This window comes from Parambassis ranga, chromosome 19 (genome assembly GCF_900634625.1).
Source record: "Parambassis ranga chromosome 19, fParRan2.1, whole genome shotgun sequence".
Classification (NCBI taxonomy): domain Eukaryota; kingdom Metazoa; phylum Chordata; class Actinopteri; family Ambassidae; genus Parambassis; species Parambassis ranga.
In genome coordinates, this window is record NC_041039.1 from 11,785,769 (window position 1) to 11,813,583 (window position 27,815).

The 27,815-nt window shown below is 43.3% G+C and overlaps 5 protein-coding genes across 8 annotated transcripts; 2 read left to right on the forward strand and 3 right to left on the reverse strand.

Annotated features, from left to right (window-relative positions):
* The first annotated feature begins 47 nt into the window (after nucleotides 1–47).
* eif3c (eukaryotic translation initiation factor 3, subunit C) lies at nucleotides 48–6,282 on the forward strand. Of its 2 annotated transcripts, none has more exons than XM_028431848.1 (23): nucleotides 48–183; nucleotides 1,007–1,121; nucleotides 1,217–1,282; nucleotides 1,363–1,552; nucleotides 1,621–1,746; nucleotides 1,865–1,916; nucleotides 2,122–2,246; nucleotides 2,337–2,467; nucleotides 2,559–2,709; nucleotides 2,794–2,897; nucleotides 2,984–3,125; nucleotides 3,228–3,353; nucleotides 3,548–3,641; nucleotides 3,780–3,967; nucleotides 4,055–4,279; nucleotides 4,379–4,570; nucleotides 4,681–4,852; nucleotides 4,934–5,093; nucleotides 5,205–5,270; nucleotides 5,356–5,443; nucleotides 5,561–5,726; nucleotides 5,831–5,872; nucleotides 5,956–6,282. In XM_028431848.1, exons 2-23 carry the CDS (start codon nucleotides 1,024–1,026, stop codon nucleotides 6,033–6,035), a joined length of 2,784 nt encoding a protein of 927 aa, XP_028287649.1. In that variant the 5' UTR covers nucleotides 48–183; nucleotides 1,007–1,023; the 3' UTR covers nucleotides 6,036–6,282. The 2 variants fall into 2 exon arrangements, with proteins under 2 accessions (XP_028287649.1, XP_028287650.1); XM_028431849.1 differs by having other exon boundaries at nucleotides 58–183; nucleotides 992–1,121.
* A 407-nt stretch (nucleotides 6,283–6,689) lies between these two features.
* On the forward strand, nucleotides 6,690–7,958 carry harbi2 (harbinger transposase derived 2). The gene is made up of 4 exons (XM_028431743.1): nucleotides 6,690–7,128; nucleotides 7,193–7,308; nucleotides 7,397–7,508; nucleotides 7,583–7,958. The coding sequence occupies exons 1-4, from the start codon at nucleotides 6,690–6,692 to the stop codon at nucleotides 7,954–7,956; spliced, it is 1,041 nt and encodes a 346-aa protein (XP_028287544.1). The 3' UTR covers nucleotides 7,957–7,958.
* Nucleotides 7,959–8,542: 584 nt separating this feature from the next.
* On the reverse strand, nucleotides 8,543–11,552 carry prodh2 (proline dehydrogenase 2). Of its 2 annotated transcripts, none has more exons than XM_028431895.1 (11): nucleotides 11,502–11,552; nucleotides 11,061–11,418; nucleotides 10,778–10,968; nucleotides 10,487–10,613; nucleotides 10,074–10,148; nucleotides 9,915–9,995; nucleotides 9,687–9,830; nucleotides 9,439–9,605; nucleotides 9,251–9,361; nucleotides 9,021–9,109; nucleotides 8,543–8,915 (listed from the first exon to the last, which is right to left on the reverse strand). In XM_028431895.1, exons 2-11 carry the CDS (start codon nucleotides 11,289–11,291, stop codon nucleotides 8,734–8,736), a joined length of 1,398 nt encoding a protein of 465 aa, XP_028287696.1. In that variant the 5' UTR covers nucleotides 11,292–11,418; nucleotides 11,502–11,552; the 3' UTR covers nucleotides 8,543–8,733. The 2 variants fall into 2 exon arrangements, with proteins under 2 accessions (XP_028287696.1, XP_028287697.1); XM_028431896.1 differs by having other exon boundaries at nucleotides 11,497–11,532.
* Nucleotides 11,553–12,499: 947 nt separating this feature from the next.
* Nucleotides 12,500–17,961, reverse strand: tbx6 (T-box transcription factor 6). Its single transcript, XM_028431894.1, has 9 exons — nucleotides 17,893–17,961; nucleotides 15,542–15,719; nucleotides 15,146–15,359; nucleotides 14,795–15,062; nucleotides 14,547–14,690; nucleotides 14,320–14,390; nucleotides 14,180–14,238; nucleotides 13,808–14,087; nucleotides 12,500–13,691 (listed from the first exon to the last, which is right to left on the reverse strand). Exons 2-9 carry the CDS (start codon nucleotides 15,609–15,611, stop codon nucleotides 12,500–12,502), a joined length of 2,298 nt encoding a protein of 765 aa, XP_028287695.1. The 5' UTR covers nucleotides 15,612–15,719; nucleotides 17,893–17,961.
* On the reverse strand, nucleotides 17,617–20,516 carry nif3l1 (NIF3 NGG1 interacting factor 3-like 1 (S. cerevisiae)). 2 transcript variants are annotated; one of them, XM_028431898.1, is made up of 7 exons: nucleotides 20,473–20,516; nucleotides 19,173–19,771; nucleotides 18,918–19,074; nucleotides 18,698–18,821; nucleotides 18,460–18,598; nucleotides 18,042–18,125; nucleotides 17,617–17,967 (listed from the first exon to the last, which is right to left on the reverse strand). In XM_028431898.1, exons 2-7 carry the CDS (start codon nucleotides 19,759–19,761, stop codon nucleotides 17,783–17,785), a joined length of 1,278 nt encoding a protein of 425 aa, XP_028287699.1. In that variant the 5' UTR covers nucleotides 19,762–19,771; nucleotides 20,473–20,516; the 3' UTR covers nucleotides 17,617–17,782. The 2 variants fall into 2 exon arrangements, with proteins under 2 accessions (XP_028287699.1, XP_028287698.1); XM_028431897.1 differs by having other exon boundaries at nucleotides 20,406–20,483.
* Nucleotides 20,517–27,815: the final 7,299 nt, after the last annotated feature.

A 27,815-nucleotide genomic window follows, 5' to 3' on the forward strand; every position in this document is an offset into this window, starting at 1 on the left:
GTGAGCAGATCTGCTGCAGACCATCCGTATGTTTTTTTGATCTAATACGTACTTCCTTTCCTGACGCAAGTGCCCGGCAAGGCTGTCGCACGCTTTATCTGTGGTCACCCTGCAGCAAAACTGGATTTTATAACTATTCCAAGACGACAGACGTACAATAGAATTATTTCTCAGAGGACATAGGTGAGTTTAGGCATTATTTGATAAAACTGCGCGCTATTATTCCCTGTTGTGACACGTGTATTTACTTGTTACTGTATGCAGGGAGGTTATCGGTTGGTGCTAGCTTTAGCTTAGCAACAACACTGGGCCACGTTATCATGGTTCACCATTATATGGTTATAAATCACTGTAAGCTTGTTAAATATTGATTGTTATCGTGTTTTTACATGATGTGAGTCTTGCTTCAATATTTTATGTGAACCCTGTAGCTGCAGCTAAATGATTTCAGATGTCCAGTCGCAATCCATCTGTCAAAGCTACATAGTGTTAGCTAAGGGTTGGCTCGCGTTACGTCGTACGTTAAAAGCCATTGTACCGACGTCAACGAAGAAAAAAGGAAAAACATCAGCAACTAAAATCATGTCCTTTAAGTTATGTCGGAATTTTTGCATTTCAGTACCACAGTAAAGACATAAAAGCAAACGCTACCCCTGACAAAAATGATGCTGTATTCAGCATTATATTTCTCGTTAGTGTCATCTGGAAATATATCTATATATATATATATATACAGCCACAATAATTTAAATCGGTGTGAACATCCACCTCTTTGTATTTATACGGTTTAGAATTATCTAAATGTCTAATAATTTAAAGACTTTTCATTTATTGGTACACATCATGATGGAAATGCCTGCAAAATTAAAAATAGAAAAAAAATATGACATGACTGTATATCATAGGAGCAAATATGTGTTTGTACATATATAATTTAGAAACAAAGAGCGGAATAAATTCTATGTTGATTGTTGCCATTCCTTACACACAGGTTTTTTATTTACAGATTGACAGCCTTCAGCAATGTCTCGTTTCTTTGCCACCGGGTCTGACAGTGAGTCAGAGGAGTCCTCATCCGCCGATGAGATCACCCCTAAAGCACCCGGGACAACTTTTAAGCAGTCAGTGCAATATATCATACACCTTATAATCATCATAATCAGGACTGAAGTGCTTCTTCTTGTAGAGATCTTAAACATCCTTGTTGCTTTTGCAGGTCGTTGCTTCTTAGTGATGATGAGGAGGACACCAAAAGAGTGGTGCGCAGCGCCAAAGATAAAAGGTTGGTGTTGTATCTCTGTAAATATCATACCTTATAAACTATACAAGGTGGCAGTTTTTAATGCCATTTGTACTTCTTAGGTTTGAAGAGCTGACCAACCTCATAAAGACTATCCGCAATGCTATGAAGATTCGTGACATGGCAAAATGTTTGGAGGAGTTTGAACAGTTATGTCGAGCCTTCCTCAAAAGCAAAAACATAGTGGACAAAGAGGGCGTTCCCCCTTTTTACATCCGTCTTCTGGCTGACTTGGAGGACTATCTGAATCAGGTCAGCATCCCAGCATTGCAGCATTGATTAGATTAAAACTATTTTACTAAAACTTTTTTACTTTCCAGTTATGGGAGGACAAAGAGGGAAAAAAGAAGATGAACAAAAACAATGCAAAAGCCCTTAGCACTCTGCGCCAGAAGATCCGCAAGTACAACAGAGATTATGAATCAGAAATATCTGCATATAAGGAGGTAATTGTTTCTCACCGTGGTCCTGTACTTAAGCACAGGCTCATGCTTCATTACTACAATGATGCTGATCATTGTATGTAAGTAAAGTGGACCCCATCCCTTGATCTTTTTTTTTTAGAACCCACATGAGTCAGTAGATGAAGAGGACGATAAGGAGCCTGAAGATTCTGGTAAGCTTGCTGCTTATGTTGATGTTGATAATGGTTTTTGTTTTAGCTGGGTTTTTTTTATCAGCAGAGTTTGAAGATATTGCTACATTCGACAATTGACTTTTCCTATGATTTTGTGACATCAATAGTGAAATGAAATTTTGGTTCTAAAAGGGCTTTTTTCTCATCTTTGTAATGGTTAAATTTGCTGTTTCCTCTCTGCAAGGCTCTTCTTCTGAAAGTGACGGAGAGGGTGGTGATGAGGTAGTTACAGCCAAGTCCTTCTTAAAGAAGAAGCCAGAAGTTGCCCCAGAGGCCAGCAAGTTCCTCAAGTCTGCCAAGGGATCTGGGGTAGGAGACCAGCAGACCAGATGGATCAAGAACCTGGTGCTTGAAGGCATACCTGAGCTAATTTGATGGCGTGTCTTCTCCTCCCTATAGGATGAATCTTCTTCTAGTGATGATGATGATGATGATGAAGACTGGGGCTCGGACACCGTCGACAGTGGTAGTGAAAGTTCAGATGATGGTGAAGGAAGGGGTGCCTCCCTGGCTGTGGTCTTCCTGAAGAAGTTGGTCTTTTTCTTCTTTAAGATATGAAAAGAGCATCCTGCAGTAGCATGTAGACTGTAAATGTCTGACCACCACATTCTTTATCCTCAGAACCGGGGACGAGAAGCCAGGTGGTGTGAAGGGTTCAAAAAAGAAGAAGATCAAAAAGAAAGAGCGAATTGAGGAGGAGGCTGAGGAGGAGGCCGGAGAGGAGGTTGAAGGAGGCTGGGAGAAGGTTAAGGGAGGCGTCCCTCTGGTTAAGGTAAAGCAAAGCGTTTTCCTCATATGGTGTAAAGCAAAATTCTGTTAATACTAATAATGATCTGCGACTTTTTAAATCTATCAGGAGAAGCCCAAGATGTTTGCTAAGGGCACAGAGATCAACACAGCAGTAGTGTTGAAGAAGCTGAATGAGATCCTGCAAGCGAGAGGAAAAAAGGGCACAGACAGGTAACTCTACACTTTTCAATTAAAGCACATTCAGCGAGGTCTGTTGTATCACCATCAGATCTAATCCAGTCTTCTCCTGCTGACAGGGCTGCTCAGATTGAACTGCTCCATGCTCTGGCAGCCATTGCTGCTGAGAATAACTTGGGTCAAGGCATCATTGTGAAGATTAAGTTCAACATCATTGCCTCCTTGTATGACTACAACCCCAACCTGGCAGCCTTCATGAAGGTTTCAGATGCTTCAGTGTTAACTTAAATTCATGCACTGACTCTCTTCATAATGTCAGTTGTTTTAAACAATATAAATTACAATGGTTTTATTTTCTTTTAGGCTGACATGTGGAAGAAGTGCCTGGATTGCATTGATGAGCTGCTGGACATCCTCTTTGATAACAACAACATCTTCATTGGGGAGAACATTGCAGAGGACAGTGAGAATCTGGGCGTCTCTGACCAGGTAGGTTCTTACTTCAGGGTTGGATTAAGAATATGCTTTATCCCTGTAGTCCCTGTAGATGTTTATTTTTATATTATCTGTTTTGTGTATCACAGGAGTATTTTTGTATTCACGGATGCAGTGTTGCTTGTTTTTTTTTTAATTCTAAACTGCCTATGGCATTGTAATAAAAAATGTTTTGTTTATGTTTTTAGCCCTTCAGGGTGCGTGGGTGTGTGTTGACACTGGTAGAAAGGATGGATGAAGAGTTTACCAAGATCATGCAGAACACCGATCCACATTCACAGGGTGAGTGGGGCAATAAATCGTTTTTCTTTTAATTGTTAATATTAAAACAGGAGTCACATTTTAATTTTAAGGTTAAGAGTCTGCTTGCATTTTGTCCTTTCTGCTTGCTTATTGTTTTATTCTCCATATTTTCTGCAGAGTATGTTGATAATCTCAAAGATGAGGGGAGAGTTTGTGGCATTGTTGACCGGCTGCTGACCTACCTGGAGAACAAAGGCAGCACTGAAGAGATTTGCCGCATCTACTTGCGCAGGATCATGCACACCTATTACAAGTTTGACTACAAAGCTCATAGGCGCAGCCTCGGCCTCCAGGGAGAGTCCAAGGTGAACAAAAGCAAATGATTGTTAAAGCCTTCTTTGCAAGAGAGAGAGTATCTATTTTTATATTAAAGAGTGGTGTCTGCTGTTTAGTCTGAGCAGGACCAGGAAGAGAGTGAGGGTGAGGACAGCGCTGTGATCATGGACCGCCTCTGCAAGTTCATCTATGCCAAGGATCGCACCGATCGTATCCGTACCTGCGCTATCCTCTGTCACATCTACCACCATGCTCTGCACTCACGTTGGTACCAGGCGCGGGACCTGATGTTGATGAGCCACCTGCAGGACAACATTCAACATGCTGATCCACCTGTACAGGTAAGCAGGCACATGTAAACCCAAAGATACTCAGCCCACATTGATGGACAGTAGTAGTGCTGTTGAACACTGAGCACTTGTTTTTTTTTTTTTTTTTAGATCCTCTACAACAGAACCATGGTCCAGCTGGGCATTTGCGCTTTTAGGCAGGGCATGATTAAAGATGCCCACAATGCACTGTTGGACATTCAGTCATCAGGCCGTGCCAAGGAGCTCCTTGGTCAAGGTTTGCTCATGAGGAACATGCAGGAGAGAAATGCTGAGCAGGAAAAGATTGAAAAGAGAAGACAGGTAAGTTCTACATAAGCAATAAACTCCTGTTCACAATCATATCACCTTGAATACACAAGTTATCAGTGTTAGCCTGGCAGCATGATTGTAACATTTGACCTCTATCTTAGGTGCCATTCCACATGCACATCAACCTGGAGCTGCTGGAGTGTGTGTACTTGGTGTCAGCTATGCTGTTGGAGATCCCCTACATGGCTGCCCATGAGTTTGATGCTCGCCGCAGGATGATCAGCAAGCAGTTCCACCACCAGCTCAGAGTGGGAGAAAGGCAACCACTGCTAGGTATGAAACGCAAAAATTCTTTAATGTTCAATCCACAGAAAATCCAGAAAGGAAAGCAGTATCTCTCCTTTTGACCTCTAGGACCCCCAGAGAGCATGAGGGAGCATGTGGTAGCTGCAAGCAAGGCCATGAAGATGGGAGACTGGCGCACCTGCCATTCATTCATCATCAATGAGAAGATGAACAGTAAGGTCTGGGATCTGTTTCCTGAGACGCAGAGAGTTCGCGAGATGCTTGTCAGGTTAGCATTCACTACTCTCATTCATTCCGTTTTTGAAATTCAGTGTTCAGTTACTTGCGTTTTGTGTGAAAGACCCAGAGGTTTAATGTGGCTTTAAATTTCTTTTTACAGGAAGATCCAAGAGGAATCACTGAGGACCTACCTGTTCACATACAGCAGCGTATATGACTCCATCAGGTGAGCACAACATGCAGCATTGTAACTCTCTATGTATCCAACAAGACAGGAAGTGGTTGTTAAAACTTTTGTGTCTGTCCTCCAGTATGGAGACACTGTCCGAGATGTTTGAATTGGAGATGCCCACAGTTCACAGCATTATCAGCAAGATGATCATCAACGAGGAGCTGATGGTGAGTTTCAACAGTTCACTGTAGATGCCACAAAATGACAGTGGCAGGATTTCGGTTTGGTTTTTATGTTCACAGATTTAGAAGTCCTCTAAATGCTTCCTTTTCTACTCCCAACAGGCTTCACTGGACCAGCCCACACAGACTGTGGTGATGCACCGCACAGAGCCCACCTCTCTGCAGAATATGGCTCTGCAGCTTGCAGAGAAACTGGGCAGCTTGGTGGAGAACAATGAGCGTGTGTTCGACCTTAAGCAAGGTGTCTACGGAAGCTACTTCAACAGAGGTATGTTCAGACAACATCATTGTAAGACATATTCGTGTACTTTACTAAGGATATTCGTGTTTGTATGTAGAAATGGTGCTAACCGTTTAATATTTGCATTACAGATCAGAAAGGCGGCTACCAACAGAAGCAATCCTACCAGAGAGGTATGTTACTTATTAGGTCTGTTGCTCATTAGGCTTGTTTGGATTTAACCAATAACTGTGTTTACGTTTCTTTGTGATCACAGATCAGAAAGGTGGTTACCAGCAGAAGCAGTCGGGCTACCAGCGAGGCGGCTACAGAAATCAAAACCAAAGTAACTACTGAGCTTAGAATATGTGGAATTCAGTTTTGCCATCTGAACCTAGTCTTCATTCCATAACCTCAACAACCTTTCTGCGCTTGGCTGTTCTCCTTCATCAAAGCTGTTTTCAGCTGTCACTGTCACAGCAGCAGTGTGTGGGTTTGATTATTACTAACAGAAAATAAAGGCATTTGAAGTGTGGCAGTACAGTCAGGAGACAGACATGTCAAGTGTTATTTCAAATAGTAAATAAACAATATTAAACTTTGACTTGAGTTTTTTCTGTTTTATTTTGACAAAAATGTGATTATGTGGGGAAAAACATTCTGAGTTTAAAGTTTGAGTAAACAGAAGAAGGATCCCATTACTTAATATGCAGGAAAAAAATACAAAGGAATACATCCATAAACATTATGATATGATATAATATAAAATCAATGACTAGTTACTATGACAACAGCAACACTGTAAATTAACTAAAACACATTTTGGTAAATAAACAGAAGTGTGAAGAAAGCCTGAATTGGAAATATAAAATTTAAAAACTACATATGCATGTTCTCTGTATGTTAATTATGGTTTTACCTGGTTTAGTATTTGATGGTTTAGTTGTCATAGCAACACATATGCCGGAAAAGGGTTCGATGACGGCGTTGTTTCCGGAAGTCTGTCTAAACATGGCTTCTCCGTTCTTGGATGAGGAGCCGGTTGCCATTGATGCTTTGATAATAAGAAGAGCGTTTCAAGTTGGGAAGAAATTGCGCGATCGTCAAGATCCCTTAGCGTACCCGGAGTCGTTACTGTTACAGAGGTACCGCTTCAGTCGGGACGGAATAATCCACATATGTAATTTATTAGCGCCTCATATCGAGTGCCCGACGCGGCGAAATCGTGCTCTAACGACCACGCAGACCGTTTGTATTGCCCTGAGATTTTTTGCAAGTGGCAGGTTTTTGTACACTGTCGGCGACGCAGAAAACTTGGTAAAGAGCTCCGTGTCGCGGTCAATACGAAAAGTGTACCTGGCCCTGAAGACGTTCCTCAGCGTCTACATAGTTTTTCCTAAACACTCGCCTCGGGTGCAAGGGATTAAAGATGCGTTTCTTGCGATTGCAGGTATGGACTGATACATCTGTTAGGCATATCGAGCTTGTTAACTTCAGGGTAATGTGGTTTTCAGGATTTCCAGATGTGCTGGGAGCGCTGGACTGCGCGCATTTCCACATCAAGGCTCCATCTGGTCCAGGTGCAGGTGCTTTCTTGAACAGAAAAGGCTCACACAGTTTAAACGTCCAGGTAAATGAATGTATTGCATTTTATACACTTAAATGTGAGTAGTAACCGAGTAATCGTGCATTTTATGTATGTCTTAATGCATTCTTAGATGGTCTGTGATGCATCATGTGTCATCACAAATGTGGAGACAAAGTGGCCAGGGTCCATCCATGACTCAAACGCTTTCAGGAAGTCTGAACTGTACCAGGAGCTTGATCAAGGTAACATAATCTGTGTACACGTGTAACGTAGGTGAAGAGGCCTTTCTGTCAAAAAATGAATATGTGTTCAACAGGTCAGCACGATGGGGTCCTGGTTGGAGATGGAGCCTACGCCTGCACGCAGTTTTTGATGACCCCATTCCTCAACCCTGACCCCGGCCCACAAACACAATATAACGCAGCTCTGGCTAAGACGAGGGCTCCCATTGACATTACAATTGGGCAACTGAAGGAGAGATTTCAGTGCCTGAAGATGCTGAGGGTTGCACCTGATAGGGCACAAGATATAGTTGCTGCATGCACTGTCCTACATAACATAGCTACCATGAGGAAAGAAAGGGCTCCTGATATAGTAGTGCAGTCTGATGACAACTTGGAGCCACTGCACACGGACCTCCCCCATGACGCCGCTGGCAGGGAACACATCGTCAACCAGTACTTCAGCTGAAAACACACAATCATTCCGACATGTCTGGACTCAACAAAACGTGTAAATGACATATTTATTTGGCAGCTGCTTCTGTTGATCTACGTCTATGTCCAGCTGTCTGTTCACTTTAAAGGGATTCCATACATGAAGACATCTACCTCAACATCTGGAGAAGATTTCCTTTTGTGCACTGCTCACATTTGTAAATAAAAGCTAGATTTTTTTTAATATCTGTAGCATTGTGTCTCTTTAGAAATGTCTGCTCACCTCCCTGCTTTTCATTTGCAAAGAGTAGATTTGCAGCAGCAGGCCTGAGCGTGCTGCCAGTGGGATCCATCAAGAGTTACTACACCTACCTGGTTGCACAAGGTAAGATCAGTCAAGTTAACACTAACCAGCAAATATCAGACTCTGTCAATGTGTTACTGCTGTTGTCATATTCTCTTGTTACATATTAGTTGTTTGTGTGATTTGTATTTTAGAAATAGTGCTGATTAACTGTTCTGTTGTTGTTCTGAGTGTTTTTACTCTTGACCATAAGACAAAAAAGAAATTGAGCTTTTATATATTTTTGGTTTTATTACACAAACACCATGATAATGATCATTTTGCTGCAGCACTGCAATATTATATGTATTCAAAATGCATATTTCTAGCCACGTGTGAAGCTACACAGCAAGGTAAATGAAAAATGTATCGGTATACATTAGTTTAAAGTTCATAATGACATCTTCTGCTCCTGACTGAGAGTGTTCAATGGTTCTTTATGTTCCCTCTGTTGGTGCAGGTGGCCTGTTAACTGCCTCTTCTCACACTCAGTTTGAGTCTCCGCTTGAGCTCTTGCCTCAGAAGGTCCCTCTCTTTGCGGATCCCCTGTAACACGGTGCGATTCTCCTGAGCCCGGCGCACCAGGTAGGGGAGTGTGTCATCCACCGAACCGTAAGGTACTGACTTGTAAACAGCATAACCCTCCTTAGCTGCAGAGTAAAGAAGATGTTAATGGGGGATATGAATGAGAATAAGAAAATCTGCATATTTAGCAGGAATCCTGTTTTGCTACAGGAGGTAAAAAGTCAACCCACCAAGTGTGAGGGAGACATGATCACACATGCCCAGCAGCTGCCCAAAACACACCGAGCCTCCATCTTTGTCTATCCCCAACTCTTCTATCCTGAAGGTGTCAAACACAATATTTACATCTTAAATGGTAGTAGTACCCAACCTAAGGAGTGTATGATGAGACTGGTGTGACAAATATTTCATTTTGTTTATCAGCTGACATTGCGTGACCCTAAATAGTGTGCCATCTAACCGTTTGGCTGCTCGCCTCACTGACTCCTCGTTGTGAGTGGCAACTATGATCCGGTAGCGCTCAGGCTTCTGGGCTATGACGTCTAGGATCACATTCATGCAGCCGTTGTAACTGCACAAAGACACGTGTGATATATCAGAGCTGGTTCATGGTCAGAAATCATCTGTGTTTGTTATCCAGTTGCTGACCTGTCATTGGTGTCCTCCCAGCACTGGTGGATGGGGTCCGGACAACCCTCCTTCTCTGCTAGCATTCTTTCTTTGTCCATGTAGGCTCCTCGTACTAGCTTGACACCCAGACAGAAACCTTCACTGTTGGACAGACGTAAGGCCTCTAAGAGGAGAGACCTGGACTCCTGAAAAACAGAAAGGTGGCTATCTATCTGATCTGCAATTTGCACTCAGTGTATATAACCGATGTATATTTATGTATTTGCCTTGAGGTAGCATTGATATGTGTTCCAAATCCAGGCGCCATCTTTATTAAACTTCTTCATCATTGCCATGGTGACAAGAGACAGGGCAGGGTTCATGTAGGTGTACTCAGCATCAACCAGGACTCTTACTTTGTTTACACTTGCCTAAAAAAACCATCTTGATTGATTTAAATCCAATATAGATGCAACCATACAACACAAATATGACATCATCGTTCACATCTGTACCTCAGCAATCTTGTTAAGTCTCTGCAGGCCACACAGGAAGTGTGCAGCCTCCCTTTCATCTAAACCAGAGAAGGTGATTGGCTAAAAGAGTATAAATAATAAGGTAAATACACTATACAGTATGGAAATTGAAGGAAGCCATTGTGAATTTAGACTGACCTCTCCATCCATGGCTCTGATAAGGAGATCCAGATCGTATGGTTGTTGTTGTGTGATAAGTGTTGTGAGTTTCACCTTTGACACAAGAAGTGTATTCTCATTAGAAAAATAAATATAACATACATAAAAGAGAGTATACATGCTGAAAAATAAGTGCAGGCCAGTGGAGGGAGGCGGGACTGTGCATTCTGACACAGCTGTGGACACATCAAACAGTAAAAGGTGTGTTCTTATCTGTTATTCCCACATACAGTATGTTGTGTTTAAACAGTCAGATATTGTGTAATGTTCTTATATGACCCAGAAATTTTTACAAATGACTGAATTTATTACCAAAATAGAAATGTAATGTGTCCTAAAAAAGTAAAAATAAGGGTTTATTATCTGTAAACACAAGATGTGGTACATCTTACACACAACTCCGGTCTTAGCAGGGCTGTCACTTTCAGCTGCATCATTGGATCTTTGCTCCAAGCATTACTGTGGGACATCCGTACACATTCCAACATGGCCTCCATGTTGTCATCGTATCTTTTCTCTCTGGAGGTGACAAACCGTAACATAAGTGTGGAATGGACTATAACATGCACACAACTATAAACAAAGGCTGTATAGATATGGGTGGTGTTGAAATGTGGGATGTCAAATTAGGATGATATGAAGCACTTAGCTTAGAATATTAAAACAAAAAAACTGAGCCATACCCAGTGCTCTGTCCCAGATCCTCCTCAATAGGCACAGCAAGCATTGGCCTCATTCCCAACATGCTCATCTTCTCCATGGACTGAGAGATCTCACTCTCATTCTCTCCAGCCACAAACTGGGCATACACCGTGGGCTTTAGGAACAAGGACAGCCCCCTCCTCCCCAGGATGGTGCGTGCCACCATCATCAGCTGAAACACAAGTAAAGAAGAAGATGAGACCTGCAGTCCTGCTTACTTAAATTTTGTCATGTATTCACACTCATGTGTAACTTTGCTCTTACCTTTCCACAGTTGTTAACCAGCACAGGGAAGGAGCAGAAGTTAAAGACCCCCAGAGCACGAAGCAGCTCATACAGACTTTTAACCCTGAAGGCACTAGGATCCTCAAAGGCCAGAGACTCCGAGAGAAGTTTTGGCTGTTTGACGGCAACCGTCCTGGAGGCTGCAGTACTCAAGAGCCTCAGTGACAACAAGTGACGGAGCGAGGGGCGTAAATGAAAGCTTGACATCATCTCAGCAGTAAGAGTGTAAGTATGTCACTGGTATAAAGTGTCCTTTTTGTGACCTTATTTGAATAAAAAACTAAACTAAAAAAAATAATCCTCTCACATCAGAGCAGCATACATGCCTTACTGCATGCTGCAAGAATAAACAACAAACAAAAACATTTAGTAGAATAAAGCAGAATTGTAATTGGAAAAAGAAAACCTTACCCACCCTACCCTCGGTCTGAGTGCCACGATCCAAATGAAGACCAACAAGCAAGTGCAATTTGAGGGGTTTGAATATTGACCAGTATACAAATCATCATCATTGGCTTACTCACTGGTTAATAAATGACTGCTTTGAAATTTAAGTAAACATCAGGTGGACCCTTACCCTTTGGCTACACAGACAGCAGTAAGTGGTGAGAATGGGTCAGTAATTCGATATTACAACAAACCGCACAATTGTTCCTCAGCATGGAAAAGAAAGAAAGTTATTTGTTTAAAACATCATTTGTGATAAACCTGGCTTTCCTTGCCAGATTTTTTTAAAAACTCCTAACTTAGGATGCACTCAGATGTCCCATCAAAGTAGGCTAAATACAAGGAGCAGGCTTTAAAGCAGTTTAGGTGTGATCCACTAGGATATTGTTTTATGAAAACTAATCCTTTGGTGACCCAGATGTGGAAATGTGGGTAGCTGGGTTTTATATTAAGGAGGGCTGTGTAAATCCCCCCCCCCCCCCCCCGAAAAAAAAAAACAAAGCAGTAAAGGAAATGATTAACTGATGCATGTTGTCATAAATGTCATTTATCTCTGACCTTATAAACAGGAAGTCATTAGATGTCCCAAGTCTTTCCTGGTCATACATCAGAGTAATAATAACTGATGGCAAATAGACAATTAGAGCAAAAAGGCACTGTTAACTGGGTAACAGTAAAAATGCTACATTAATTATCTGGTGCTAATTATGTGTTTTAAAGGAACTGATTACAAAACAAAAATCGAGGAAACATGAAACTTTTTATTTTGTCACACTGGAATGAGTATTTGAAAACAAAATATTCCACAAATATATACAAATTATTCTTAATTTCATAAATCTGTTCATCAGCATAGCTACAGAAAGAAAGGCACTCACACACAGTATACTACACTACATCTTGCATAAAACTCTATACATTGCTAACTCCCCTAAAAGCGCTATAAAATCAAGACATTTTGTCAGTATTGCTTAAAACACTGCTCTTGTGCTCATATCCAGGTAGGACCCCTGCGGGTGGGGGTGGCCATGCTGGTGTTGTCTGTATAGGTGCCTGAATGGAATGGAGAGGGATGAGTGAGGGTCCTGACGCAGCCTAAGAGGGTAGGACGGAAAGGCAGGGTAAAGAGCTTGGGGAGCTGTGGAGGAAGGAAGTGATGGATCCAGCTGTGGTAGGAGAGTTGGGTGGTGCAGAATCATCTCTGGGCGATAGGGTGGAGCAGGGTTGAACTGAGGGATGGCACCTAACTCAACTTGAGGATATGAGGAGGTGGCGGAGGAAGAGGAGGGGTTGGGTAGGTTCTGAGCAGGCTGTTGGAAGGAAGACACACCAAGGCACGAGGAGGGTTGGAAAGGAAGAGAGGATGGTGGATGGGCGAACGATGAGGGGGGGAAGCCAGCAGAGAGGGAGGGAGTTTGGGCTTGGTGGCTCATATTTGGGAGGTGCAGAGTAGGGTGGGCAGTGTTTGGAGACATGCTGGAAAATGAGAGATTCTGCATGTGTGGAGGAACAGAGGGGAAAGTGAAAGATGTGGAGGAAGCAGGAGCAGGTAGGGAGCATGGAGGTTGGTTTTGATTTGGGAGAGGCTGAGCGATAACTGGAGTAGGATCAGGATTTATAGGCTGGATATTTGGATAGATAAAAGCTGCTGAGCTTTGATCAGTGGGCGAATTGTTTGCACTGGTGAGAGGTTCCACATGCAGCTGCTGGCTGGCTTGAGTGAGCAGAGAATGAGCAGATATCTGGTCCTGCAGACCTGACTGACAGGTGGAGGATGAGATACGGAAAGAGTCATTGGTTGGAGTGTGGGGGCTGATTGTCTCTGGGATGGTGTGATAGGTGTTGGAGGAAGGAGAGGAGGATGAGAGGAGTGGCTGTGGAGAGGAGGAGCTGGAAGGAGGTGGGGTGGGGAAGGTAAAGGAGGTCTGCTGCAGCGAGGGGGTGGTGGAGCTGGTAGAGAGTGTGGGGGATGAGGAGTGGAGGGGGGGATAGTCGATAGGGGGAATGGAGGTCTGAGAATCAGGTGTGCCTGAAGATTCAGAAACAGGGAGGGAGGAAAAGGAGGAAGATGACTGAGGAAGAGGAGCTGAAGGGAAAGAGGAAGAGTTGGGTTGAGAAGCAGGGAAGCTGGAGGTGTAGGGTGGTTCAGTCATGGTGTCTGATCTGTGGAGGAGAAATGAGAAAGGTTCATTAAGTGCACATGCAAGAACAATATTAATCCTCCTCTCAGCAGGAGAACAAGTAATAGTGGAAAACATCATTAACTTCTGCACACATACCTTCCAATCATCGTATTTGCAACTTCACTTCCTGGTGTGTCCTGCATCCCATTGGCCATCGTCATGCCAATGTCAGACATCTGGGATGCCATGAATGCCTGGCCGAGGTCTAGCGTCTGCTCTGGCACCAGCGTGTTCTGATAGGAAGCCTGCTCGGGTCTGAACCCACAGGAGGGGTCAGGCAGTGGAGGCAGAGGGGCCAGAGTTAGGGCTTGCAGGTCTGTGCTGGTGGGTGGGGACTGTGACAGAAGCTCAGCAGAGTCGCATGGATCACAGTTCACTGATGGAGGCAGACGAGGGGAAAAATGTAAGAGACAATTACTACAAAGAAATCATTTAAATGGGGATAAATGTGGTTATCAGTTAGCATACCGATATCTAATGGTTCTGTCAGGACGGACATTTTGCGCTTCTGCCTTGCATCTCTTTGTCTGTGGTGGAAAAAACAGAGTTTAGTTACTAAGCTCTCATTTGAAGTGCGTGTGCTTGTATGTAGGTCTGTTGTGAATTACTTTTTGCTGTTCATGCCGTCCTCTCTGAAGCCTTTGGCGAAGGGGTTGGAGTTAATCTTCAGCTCTGTGATCTGAAAACAACAAAAAAACATTTTAGTTTGTTTACTGTCTGCTTCTTTTATTTTTAGAATGTTGCACTAAACCTTTGACACTACAACTGACTTGTATATGCAAGGAAGTGACAAGTCAAAATGTCTACTATGCAACAGATGTGTTACAAGTCTCACCTTGTTGTTCTGGTAGGCGGTGACGGTGATGAACTGAGTCTCTGGGAAAACGAAGGAGTGCTGTCCTCCACCCCACCTCAACACATCTCTGGCTTCAATTACGTGGATTCTGGGCTGGTAGCGGTGCAGCGAGTGAAGGATGATCTGAAAATGTGAGAAACAAATTGATTCAATGTGCAGCTCACAAACCAATGTTATAAATGTTGTATTCTGTATCCATAGTGACTGGTCTAATCTACAACACTTACATGTCCTTGTGTGTCTAGCGTGTTGTTGGTGAGCTTGGCGTAATGAAAGGAGATGGTGCGGCTCTGCCAGTGTGCACCTGTGGCAGGTGAGTCTGGGTGGATGAACACCCGGTCTGGTAACCTTGCCTCTGCGCCGCCGACAGCCTGCCAGCCGCCACCTTGGAAGCGATAGCGGGAGTTATCCACTGGAACAATGTCCAGGAGAATGATGTAACGGAGGGAAGGATTTAAGCCTGACAGCTTCAACCTCAACCCAGGAAACATCCGTCTAGAAAGGTAAAAAGAGCAGTGCTGAGTGCTGAGAATGGGGAAAAGTGTGCGTGAAGTGAAAGGTCATCAGTATTGTCTCACCTGCCCTTCTTTGTGATAATCATCTCTGTGCCGACTGAGCTGAACTGTTTCCATAGAGACGCATTCTCCAGCTCCATCTTCACCTCATCTTTTTGGGGTTTGGAGGAAGGCTCAGTGGGGACAGGAGGAGGCGCCAGCAGCCTTGGGGGCAAAGCTTTGGCAGCCACATCACAGGCAGAAGGGAACAGTGGTAAGTGTGCAGGAGCCTCCCTTTCTGTGGAAATAAAGACATCCAAGGTTTAAAAAAACATGTCCAAATATAAGTATTTTAATCCATCTTCATTTTAGGCTAAATTCAATGCAGGTTAAGTCAAGTAACTTGAGGCATAATAATAAAACACACTCAAAAATAATTTTCACACAAGTCCAGTGTCTCATGCATGAACTCCTTCTCACCTCTGTAAAAGCAGTCCCCGATCCGCTGTGGTCCCAGAGCCAAACTGGGATACATATCCACACTCAGCATTCTCCTCGTCTGTATGTGTTCCTTTTACCCGTCCTTTTCACCTACTGCAAAATAACATGTCACTCTTCAGCTCCTTCTTGGCTCCTTGTGCAGACTTCACTCTGTTGTCTTCAACAAAAAAAAATCAAAGTAGTTGCACTGGAAGTCTCTTCTTTAAAGCTGTGCTGATTTTCAGTTCCTATCCCTTTGCTGTCTTTTGCCATAAGAGCCCACAGCACTGGCCGGCTCTATTAAATAGGTGTGTGGAACTTCACACATAAGGCCAAATGGCCCCATTTTCACATAGTTCTTCATTCTCTCCACCCTATTCCAACAACTTCCCTTCTGTCCCTGCTTGACAAAACACAAACAACGCTGGAGGTGACTGGGAAAATCAGGGATTCTTTTATGGCAAAAAAACTAAACTTTACTGTTGCTTTAACTCATTTCACTCAAATATATTGATCAGCAAATGTCACTAAATGACAAGAATTAAATTCAATTTTGTACCTAGAACTATACAAGATCAGTATGGAAGTTAAAATGTGCTTCATCTCAATCAGTGTATATTAATGCACCAGAATTTGTTAAGGTTAGAGTAATATATGCAATATTCTCTGACCTTGTTATACAATCAATCATCAAAGATCTTACTTTCTTGATTTCCTGTGATTAAATTAAAAACTCTAGGAAACACAGAGCCTCGTATACATGCTCTAAACCCCAGTAGTTCACTGGCAGGTCCCCTGTGGGGTTTTGATGACTTGATGACATGTTCCTTCCTCTCAGCAGTCAGCCTGTTAGGCTGTCTCAGCAGGGAGTCAGGCCCTGCATGTAGGTAGGAAGTGGAGAAGAGTTTGGCCCATGGCTGCAATTTGGCCACACTACATAAACATGGGTGTCTGAATTTGCTTGGTATTGCGTCTGAATCCTCCAAAAACACTGGCATAAACTCAGATGTGTTCACTGCAGATCTCTGTTTAAAGCAGTTGTCAGCATGTTCCCCATTCTGCTTTTTTTATAGCCAAAACCTCCTTGAGATGGCAAAGGTCACGGGAAATTTTAATGCACCATTAATATGCATGTATGTACTTTTATTTTGGAAAAGCAGCTAAAAGCCTTATCACACATACTTATTTGTTATTTGTAGTAGTTGACTGTCTGAGGTGCAATGGGGAAAACTGTGACAAGATCCAAGCCAACCTGCTAGCAGACATCCTAGCCAGCATAAAAGTGACAGCTGGAGTCCGATTTCAGGAGTGAAATGTATACATGTTGTTGTAGTTGTTGTTTACCTTCTCCATTTGTGTGTTGCTGGGATAAAAGCTACTGAGAATTGAGGGGAAGTGGAGGTGTGAACTCCATGCTGAGAAAAAGGTCATTATCTTGATGGGGGCAGCGAGGTGTGCATGACGTCTCCTAATGTTTTTACGAACTGACAGGTGTGCTGCAGGCTCTGCAGCCACAAGACTCTGTAAAGGCCAATAATGAGGACTGTTACTTGTTGTGTTTTATTGCTACAGTGGGGCAGGTGGTGTGTGTTGTTTACAGTGTATTAATGGGTCTGCTCCTCGACATGTATGTGCTAATTTGTTTGATGTGCACCTACGTTTGCTCATTGAGGTCTAAAGGTCATCTTATTGAGACTACTTAATCTCAATCTCTCAACATTAGATAATTTGGCTTTAAATTCAGTTCCTGCAGAACAGGAGATTTCCTACACAGCAGGTTTAATATGGAACAACAAGCATTTAATCTGATGAGGATTATTTTATCTTTATTCCTGTGCACGATACCATAAAGTCTTCCTTTTAGGGAAACCATGTGGTCAGAAATTCTTTCCACCTTGAAACCAAAGACAAATTTGAGGTCACTGATTATCAGGATTAAAACACACAATGTGTCATCTGTAAATAGATCCAATGCATGTACAAGCCACATGCATTTATATTACAGATTACATCCTTTATCTTCATCTCCTCCTGCATTGATTATATTGTGTTTTATCTAACGCAAGGACAGCCCATCTGATCAACCCATTTTTATTAAGACCCTGCCAGAAATACATGACAAACAGTACAATATGTACCAAGGAAGCACTTTTCATCACAAAATGGGACACGGCTTTTTTTAGGTAGTCGATAGTTTATGCAAACATTTTAGGTTATCCCACAAACTAGTCCAGCTGCAAATCAAACGACCTCCAGTGGGTCTCTGTCAGCCTTTGAAACCACCACTGTTACGTTGTCAGGCAGGCTCACGGCTAGTCTCTCTTTGAAAACAGACAGAAACCCTCGCTCACTGTTGCTGTGGTCACTGAGGATGACACTGGTTCCCCTCGCTACTGCGTCCAGCACTTCGTGGTGAGACATTTCCCCTGAAAAAAGGCACAATTATATCAAGCAAATTGTCTTAACAATAAAGTAAAAACATACAGTGGTTTCTTCTTACCTGTGACGTAGAGATCTGCCTTGACTCCATTCAGTACTGAAGCCCCAGAGCCAGCACACACAGCCATAGAGCACACAGAGGACTCTGAAATATCAAAATAGTCCCTTACCAATAAGACCTTTTCACCTATGAAAAGTATTAAGTTTTTGTCTAAATAAGCAAGTTAGTTGGTTAGTTTACATTTTTAACTAAACTACTACTACTAACTAAATTAATATGTAACAAAATAATGGCATCTACAAAGATTCCATGTATTCAGGCTAAAGACTTGAATCCCATGCATGTGTGAAGATTAAAATCAGTTTTGTTGTATGGAAAAGATTAGTTTGTTTTTCCCATGAAAATAATTTGTGGATAAAAACACCCCATGGCATTGAATAAATGTACTCTGTTAAGGTAAGTGTCCACTGTCTCTCACCCAGGGTCTGCCCTAAACCCAGAGCCAAACGGAGGTGACTCAAACCCAAGTGAGACTTCATTTTCTGGATGGCTGTTGCCACAGATATTGGCTGGTCCAAAACACTGAGTCGGCCTTGTCCATGTCCCAGGAGAGGCGGCTGCAGGGAGCAACAGGTCAAAATCAGTTCTTGTTAAACTGCTGTAAAGGAAATTGAAGCTGCTTGTTTTAATTATCTTGTGATGTGTTAATGCTGTACGTTCTCCAACTTCAGGATGCTGAGAGACCGGCTGGGAGTGCTGTGCTGTAACAGAGTCTGAACACTTGGGGTCAGTGCTGAGTCACAGCAGGTTACACTGACATGGATACCACTGCTATCCGGCCTATTATGGGAGGAGGTAAATATTGATGTTACATGTTGCATTGCTGAACACAAAACAAGCATCCTTAAACATTATGCCTTCATCCGATCACACAACCTGCTGACTGAATGCTGAAGCGTTGTTCCACCATCACAAGATCTTAGTTCCTCCATGACAGTGTTAAGGTCCTCCGTGCTCCTGACCATGAATTCCAGTTTGTGACAGTGGGAGGCGCCACCAAGGGCCTGACTCAGCACAGACACCTGACCGCTGCCTGACATCAGAGATGGAAAAAGCACTCAGAGAATGAGCCTTTACCTTCATTAATATGCAATTACGGCAACATATTTTTCCATTCATAAAACCTCTTACCGAGTCCCGCCACCAGCCAGTCGTTTACTCCTCCCTTAACACTATCCCATGAAGTATGGGGGGAGAAGACCGCTATTCCTGCCTCCACAGCACGGATGGCCAAACGCTGCTTCCAGTCTTTCTGAACCAGACGTTTGATTGGACGGAACAATGGAGGGTGATACGATATAATGAGGTCGCAGCTCATGGCCTCTGCTTCCTCCATGACAGCAGCTGTAAGGTCATTGGTCAATAGGATGGTCTTCACAGGCCGAGGTTTGCTAGGTTCGACCAGCAAGCCAACATTATCCCATGACTCGGCAAGAGACAAAGGAGCAAGCTGCTCCAACACCTGCAGAACTTCATGCAAGTCCATCAGTCCAGAACCACAAGCAAAACGAGAGAGGCAGCGGCTGGAAGACAAACCAACAGATGGGGGGACTTGAGCTGAGGTTTGCCTGGTGGTAAAAAGGCTGTGACTGAGAACAGGCGAAGGAGGAGATGGTCGGACAGACAAGGCAGTGTGTGAAGTTAAAATCCTCCTACTCCAAAGTCTTCTATTGATAAATGACAAAAATGTGCAGGACAGATTTCTACATCCAGTCAACATCAGTGGGGATCTGTGTGAACAAAACAGAACTGTATAACACACCCATCAGACCATGACAATGTCTTCATATGGCTTATCTGGCTAATGACATTAAATTAACAAGAATCAATTATCAAAACAGCTCTAGATAGACTAATCAATTGTTCTACATCAAAAGTCAAAAAAATCACTACATTTCCTTACTTTTCCTACATTTCACATGTTAATTCCACAATAAAAAATACTAATCTGTCATTGCTTACATTGTCATCAGCCGATAGGTAGGCAGCAAAACCAGTTGGTCAAAATGGGACTAATTTAATTTATATGAATGAACCACCCTGGTCCCACTTAATAAGCGTCAGTCCAAACATGCGTAGGTAGGTAGCCCTAAACTTTGTGACGTCTGTCCATTTTAGTATAAAGAGGACTTCTGGGCTGGAACCCTTATGTGTACACAAATATATATATACAACCTGAAGTACCATATGGAGAGAGTTTGTAGTCATTACGAGTATTATTTATAGCTTCATGCGGCTAACAGCTCAGCTAGCTAGCAGGCTAGCTAACACTTGGTACACAGCAAACCTCTACAAACAAATAACAGTAGCGACATATAAACATATATGCATCAGCGCTAACTTATCACATGTCGGTTGACATACATAGATGAAGGCATCTAATAACAGAACTCATTACTGTCAGATTGACAGAAGCTGGAGCGGAACTTACAGGAAATCTCGAATGTCCCATTTCGGCTTCCGTCTGCTGACACTTTTTTCACGCAAAGCAGCGTTGTAATTTGTTACGGTCTATTGTTTTATTACAGTAAAACGACAATTTCTTTTTGTTACCTACTAGTTGCATCTAACTTTGTGGTTACAAGTTGACAGATATTAGAAAATATTTTTATGAGGAGAAAAAATATATATTTTAAACAAAGGATAAAGCAAAAGATTATTAGGGCCCGAGCACCGAATGGTGCAAGAGCCCTATTGAAACCCTTAGGATTATTATTTTTTTTTTTTTTTTTCCCCCTCCGAGATCGCATTTTTGGAGGCCTTAACATGCCCAAAAACTCACCAAACTTGGTAGAAAAATTCATTCGCCCGAAAAATTTTTAAATTTGCTGACTTTTGAAATGCACATATAAAAATGGCTCTATAGCGCCCCCAACGCGTAGCCCCTCTGGCCGGTTTGACACAGGATTATGAAAATTGGCACACATATGTATCACCTCAAGACGCACAAAAAAGTCTCTTGGACCCCCCCTCCAAACCCAACAGGAAGTCCGCCATTTGAAGGTTTGTGGCCATTTTTGGCGATGTGTGACCCTGCTGCCAAACTTTTCACGCCTCGCATACTTCAACGGATTGAGCTGAAATTCGCCGTGTCCACTCAGGACACCATAGGGAATAGACGCATTCCAAAACTCTTACAAAAGTCTGACGGTGTGGCCGGGGCGTGGCCTCAAAGTTTGACCATTTCTGAGGACACAGAAAGTCTCTATAACTTCTTCGTTTTCTGTCCGATCTGTACGAAATGTCACATGTATGATCAGAGTCTGACCCTAAACATATCTATACAACAATATTGAGGCTTTGACAGAGCGCCACCTACTGGCTACACAAAATGTTGTGTTTTCATAGGTTTTTCTGCCTGCCCCCCTGGCCTGTTTTGAGTAGGGGCATGAAAATTGGTACACATGTGCATCACCCCAAGATGCACAAAAAAGTCTCTTGGACCCCCCCTCCAAACCCAACAGGAAGTCAGCAATTTTGAAATTTCTGTTAATTTTTGGCGATTTGTGACCCTCCTACAAAACTTTTCATGCCTTGCATACTTCATCCAAATGAGCTAAAACTCACTGTGTCCACTCAGGACACCATAGGGAATAGACGCATTCAAAAACTCTTACAAAAGTCTGACGGTGTGGCGGGGGCGTGGCCTCAAAGTTGACCATTCGCCATTACAAAGGAACTCCCTGTATTTGTTGCCCTAACGCGTAGCCCCGCTGGCCAGTTTGACACAGGATCATGAAAATTAGCACACATGTGTATCACCCCAAGACGCACAAAAAAGTCTCTTGGACCCCCCCTCCAAACCCAACAGGAAGTCCGCCATTTTGACTTTTGTGGCCATTTTTTGCCTATTTGTGACCCTGCTTCAAAACTTTTCACGCCTCACATACTTCATGGAATTGAGCTGAAATTCACTGTGTCCACTCAGGACACCATAGGGAATAGACGCATTCCAAAACTCTTTCAAAAGTATTACCGTGTGGCAGGGGAGTGGCCTCAAAGTTGACCATTCGCCATTACAAAGGAACTCGCTGTGTTTTATGCAGTACTACCCATATACTTTATGCAATGTGGACAAAATCTTACAGTACTGCTATGGACCCGGGTCTGAACAGATATATATGCTAATAGGATGATTCGGTCATAGCGCCACCTACTGATAGCAGGAAAGTTTGGTTGTAAACATGTGTTTGTTGTATATCTGTGGAAATGAGAGGAGGAGAGCATAGCACAGGACAGTATAGGAGACGAGAGCATAGGAGAGAAGACTGCGATGACCCTGCGGATCGCAAGGTGCGCGAGGGCCCGCAATGCTGCTTGCAGCTTTAATTTTTAGGGCCCGAGCACCGAATGGTGCAAGAGCCCTATTGAAACCCTTAGGATTATTATTTTTTTTTTTTTTTTTCCCCCTCCGAGATCGCATTTTTGGAGGCCTTAACATGCCCAAAAACTCACCAAACTTGGTAGAAAAATTCATTCGCCCGAAAAATTTTGAAATTTGCTGACTTTTGAAATGCACATATAAAAATGGCTCTATAGCGCCCCCAACGCGTAGCCCCTCTGGCCGGTTTGACACAGGATTATGAAAATTGGCACACATATGTATCACCTCAAGACGCACAAAAAAGTCTCTTGGACCCCCCCTCCAAACCCAACAGGAAGTCCGCCATTTGAAGGTTTGTGGCCATTTTTGGCGATGTGTGACCCTGCTGCCAAACTTTTCACGCCTCGCATACTTCAACGGATTGAGCTGAAATTCGCCGTGTCCACTCAGGACACCATAGGGAATAGACGCATTCCAAAACTCTTACAAAAGTCTGACGGTGTGGCCGGGGCGTGGCCTCAAAGTTTGACCATTTCTGAGGACACAGAAAGTCTCTATAACTTCTTCGTTTTCTGTCCGATCTGTACGAAATGTCACATGTATGATCAGAGTCTGACCCTAAACACATCTATACAACAATATTGAGGCTTTGACAGAGCGCCACCTACTGGCTACACAAAATGTTGTGTTTTCATAGGTTTTTCTGCCTGCCCCCCTGGCCTGTTTTGAGTAGGGGCATGAAAATTGGTACACATGTGTATCACCCCAAGATGCACAAAAAAGTCTCTTGGACCCCCCCTCCAAACCCAACAGGAAGTCTGCAATTTTGAAATTTCTGTTAATTTTTGGCGATTTGTGACCCTCCTACAAAACTTTTCATGCCTCGCATACTTCATCCAAATGAGCTAAAACTCACTGTGTCCACTCAGGACACCATAGGGAATAGACGCATTCAAAAACTCTTACAAAAGTCTGACGGTGTGGCGGGGGCGTGGCCTCAAAGTTGACCATTCGCCATTACAAAGGAACTCACTGTATTTACTGCCCTAATGCGTAGCCCCGCTGGCCAGTTTGACACAGGATCATGAGAATTAGCACACATGTGTATCACCCCAAGACGCACAAAAAAGTCTCTTGGACCCCCCCTCCAAACCCAACAGGACGTCCACCATTTTGACTTTTTTTTTGTAATTTTTACCGTTTTCTGACCCTGCTATAAAACTTTTCCTGCCTCGCATACTTCATGCAATTCAGCTGAAATTCACTGTGTCCACTCAGGACACCATAGGGAATAGACGCATTCCAAAACTCTTTCAAAAGTATTACCGTGTGGTGGGGGAGTGGCCTCAAAGTTGACCATTCGCCATTACAAAGGAACTCGCTGTGTTTTATGCAGTACTACCCATATACTTTATGCAATGTGGACAAAGTCTTACAGTACTGCCATGGAGCCGAGTCTAAACAGATATATATGCTAATAGGATGATACGGTCATAGCGCCACCTACTGGTAGCAGGAAAGTTTGGTTATAAACATGTGTTTGTTGTATATCTGTGGAAATGAGAGGAGGAGAGAATAGCACAGGAGAGTATAGGAGACGAGAGCATAGGAGAGAAGACTGCGATGACCCCGCGGATCGCAAGGTGCGCGAGGGCCCGCAATGCTGCTTGCAGCTTTAATTTTTTTTTTTTTTTTTTTTTTTTTTTTTTTTTTTTTTTTTTTTTTTTTTTCCCCCTCCGAGATCGCATTTTTGGAGGCCTTAACATGCCCAAAAACTCACCAAACTTGGTAGAAAAATTCATTCGCCCGAAAAATTTTGAAATTTGCTGACTTTTGAAATGCACATATAAAAATGGCTCTATAGCGCCCCCAACGCGTAGCCCCTCTGGCCGGTTTGACACAGGATTATGAAAATTGGCACACATATGTATCACCTCAAGACGCACAAAAAAGTCTCTTGGACCCCCCCTCCAAACCCAACAGGAAGTCCGCCATTTGAAGGTTTGTGGCCATTTTTGGCGATGTGTGACCCTGCTGCCAAACTTTTCACGCCTCGCATACTTCAACGGATTGAGCTGAAATTCGCCGTGTCCACTCAGGACACCATAGGGAATAGACGCATTCCAAAACTCTTACAAAAGTCTTACGGTGTGGCCGGGGCGTGGCCTCAAAGTTTGACCATTTCTGAGGACACAGAAAGTCTCTATAACTTCTTCGTTTTCTGTCCGATCTGTACGAAATGTCACATGTATGATCAGAGTCTGACCCTAAACACATCTATACAACAATATTGAGGCTTTGACAGAGCGCCACCTACTGGCTACACAAAATGTTGTGTTTTCATAGGTTTTTCTGCCTGCCCCCCTGGCCTGTTTTGAGTAGGGTCATGAAAATTGGTACACATGTGTATCACCCCAAGATGCACAAAAAAGTCTCTTGGACCCCCCCTCCAAACCCAACAGGAAGTCCGCAATTTTGAAATTTCTGTTAATTTTTGGCGATTTGTGACCCTCCTACAAAACTTTTCACGCCTCGCATACTTCCTCCAAATGAGCTAAAACTCACTGTGTCCACTCAGGACACCATAGGGAATAGACGCATTCAAAAACTCTTACAAAAGTCTGACGGTGTGGCGGGGGCGTGGCCTCAAAGTTGACCATTCGCCATTACAAAGGAACTCACTGTATTTATTGCCCTAATGCGTAGCCCCGCTGGCCAGTTTGACACAGGTTCATGAAAATTAGCACACATGTGTATCACCCCAAGACGCACAAAAAAGTCTCTTGGACCCCGCCTCCAAACCCAACAGGAAGTCCGCCATTTTGACTTTTGTGGCCATTTTTTGCCTATTTTTGACCCTGCTTCAAAACTTTTCACGCCTCACATACTTCATGCAATTGAGCTGAAATTCACTGTGTCTACTCAGGACACCATAGGGAATAGATGCATTCCAAAACTCTTTCAAAAGTATTACCGTGTGGCAGGGGAGTGGCCTCAAAGTTGACCGTTCGCCATTACAAAGGAACTCGCTGTGTTTTATGCAGTACTACCCATATACTTTATGCAATGTGGACAAAATCTTACAGTACTGCTATGGACCTGAGTCTGAACAGATATATATGCTAATAGGATGATACGGTCATAGCGCCACCTACTGGTAGCAGGAAAGTTTGGTTGTAAACATGTGTTCGTTGTATCTCTGTGGAAATAAGAGGAGAGCATAGGACAGGAGAGTATAGGAGACAAGAGCATAGGAGAGAAGAGTGCGATGACCCCGCGGATCGCAAGGTGCGCGAGGGCCCGCAATGCTGCTTGCAGCTTTAATTTGATAAAGTTATCATAGCAGCCAATACATTGTCACAATAGTGATAATTTTTAGGGCCCGAGCACCGAATGGTGCAAGAGCCCTATTGAAACCCTTAGGATTATTATTTTTCATTTTTTTTTTTCCTTCCCCCCCTAAGATCGCATTTTTGGGGGCCTTAACATGCCCAAAAACTCACCAAACTTGGTAGAAAAATTCATTCGCCCGAAAAATTTTGAAATTTGCTGACTTTTAAAATGCACATATAAAAATGGCTCTATAGCGCCCCCAACGCGTAGCCCCTCTGGCCGGTTTGACACAGGATTATGAAAATTGGCACACATATGTATCACATCAAGACGCACAAAAAAGTCTCTTGGACCCCCCCTCCAAACCCAACAGGAAGTCCGCCATTTGAAGGTTTGTGGCCATTTTTGGCGATGTGTGACCCTGCTGCCAAACTTTTCACGCCTCGCATACGTCATCGGATTGAGCTGAAATTCGCCGTGTCCACTCAGGACACCATAGGGAATAGACGCATTCCAAAACTCTTACAAAAGTCTGACGGTGTGGCCGGGGCGTGGCCTCAAAGTTTGACCATTTCTGAGGACACAGAAAGTCTCTATAACTTCTTCGTTTTCTGTCCGATCTGTACGAAATGTCACATGTATGATCAGAGTCTGACCCTAAACACATCTATACAACAATATTGAGGCTTTGACAGAGCGCCACCTACTGGCTACACAAAATGTTGTGTTTTCATAGGTTTTTCTGCCTGCCCCCCTGGCCTGTTTTGAGTAGGGTCACGAAAATTGGCACACATGTTTATCACCCCAAGACGCACAAAAAAGTCTCTTGGACCCCCCCTCCAAACCCAACAGGAAGTCCGCCATTTTGAAATGTCTGTTAATTTGTGGCGATTTGTGACCCTGCTACAAAACTTTTCACGCCTCGCATACTTCATCCAATCAAGCTGAAAATCACTGTGTCCACTCAGGACACCATACAGAATAGACGCATTCCAAAACTCTTACAAAAGTATTACGGTGTGGTGGGGGTGTGGCCTCAAAGTTGACCATTCGCCATTACAAAGGAACTCCCTGTATTTTTTGCCCTAACACGTAGCCCCGCTGGCCAGTTTGACACAGGATCATGAAAATTAGCACACATGTGTATCACCCCAAGATGCACAAAAAAGTCTCTTGGACCCCCGCTCCAAACCCAACAGGAAGTCCGCCATTTTGACTTTTGTGGCCATTTTTTGCCTATTTGTGACCCTGCTTCAAAACTTTTCACGCCTCACATACTTCATGCAATTGAGCTGAAAATCACTGTGTCCACTCAGGACACCATACGGAATAGACGCATTCCAAAACTCTTTCAAAAGTATTACCGTGTGGTGGGGGCGTGGCCTCAAATTTGACCATTCGCCATTACAAAGGAACTTGCTCTATTCTATGTAGTACTACCCATATACTTCATGCAATGTGGACAAAATCTTACACTACTGCTATGGACCCGAGTCTGAACAGATATATATGCTAATAGGATGATACGGTCATAGCGCCACCTACTGGTAGCAGGAAAGTTTGGTTGTAAACATGTGTTTGTTGTATATCTGTGGAAATGAGAGGAGGAGAGCATAGGACAGGATAGTATAAGAGACGAGAGCATAGGAGAGAAGACTGCGATGACCCCGCGGATCGCCAGGTGCGCGAGGGCCCGCAATGCTGCTTGCAGCTTTAATTTCTTTTTGCAACTTTCATTTCCAGTGATCATCTATATATCAGTTCAGATTTTCTGATGTACAACCCTAGTTAAAATGTTACATTACTTAAGTGTCCATTTGGAATTGGCTGAATTGGGGATTCTACACAGAAAGCAAATATTAGTAGTTGGCATTGCATAATTCAGTTTCTATGTAATGTTATAAAACAAATTCACAGATTAATTTGAACATCACTAGATGACTTTGATAAACTGAAATGACTCCCACTGGGCAGGTGGTCAGCAGAAGATAGGCCTACCCGGGTTGCATCTGGCTCTTCTCAGAAAGATTACCCGGAGTTTGACAACAAACAAATTAAATCCGCAAACCAAAACAAAGACGGAGCAGAGAGCTATCCATGCTGGGTGGATGATTGCA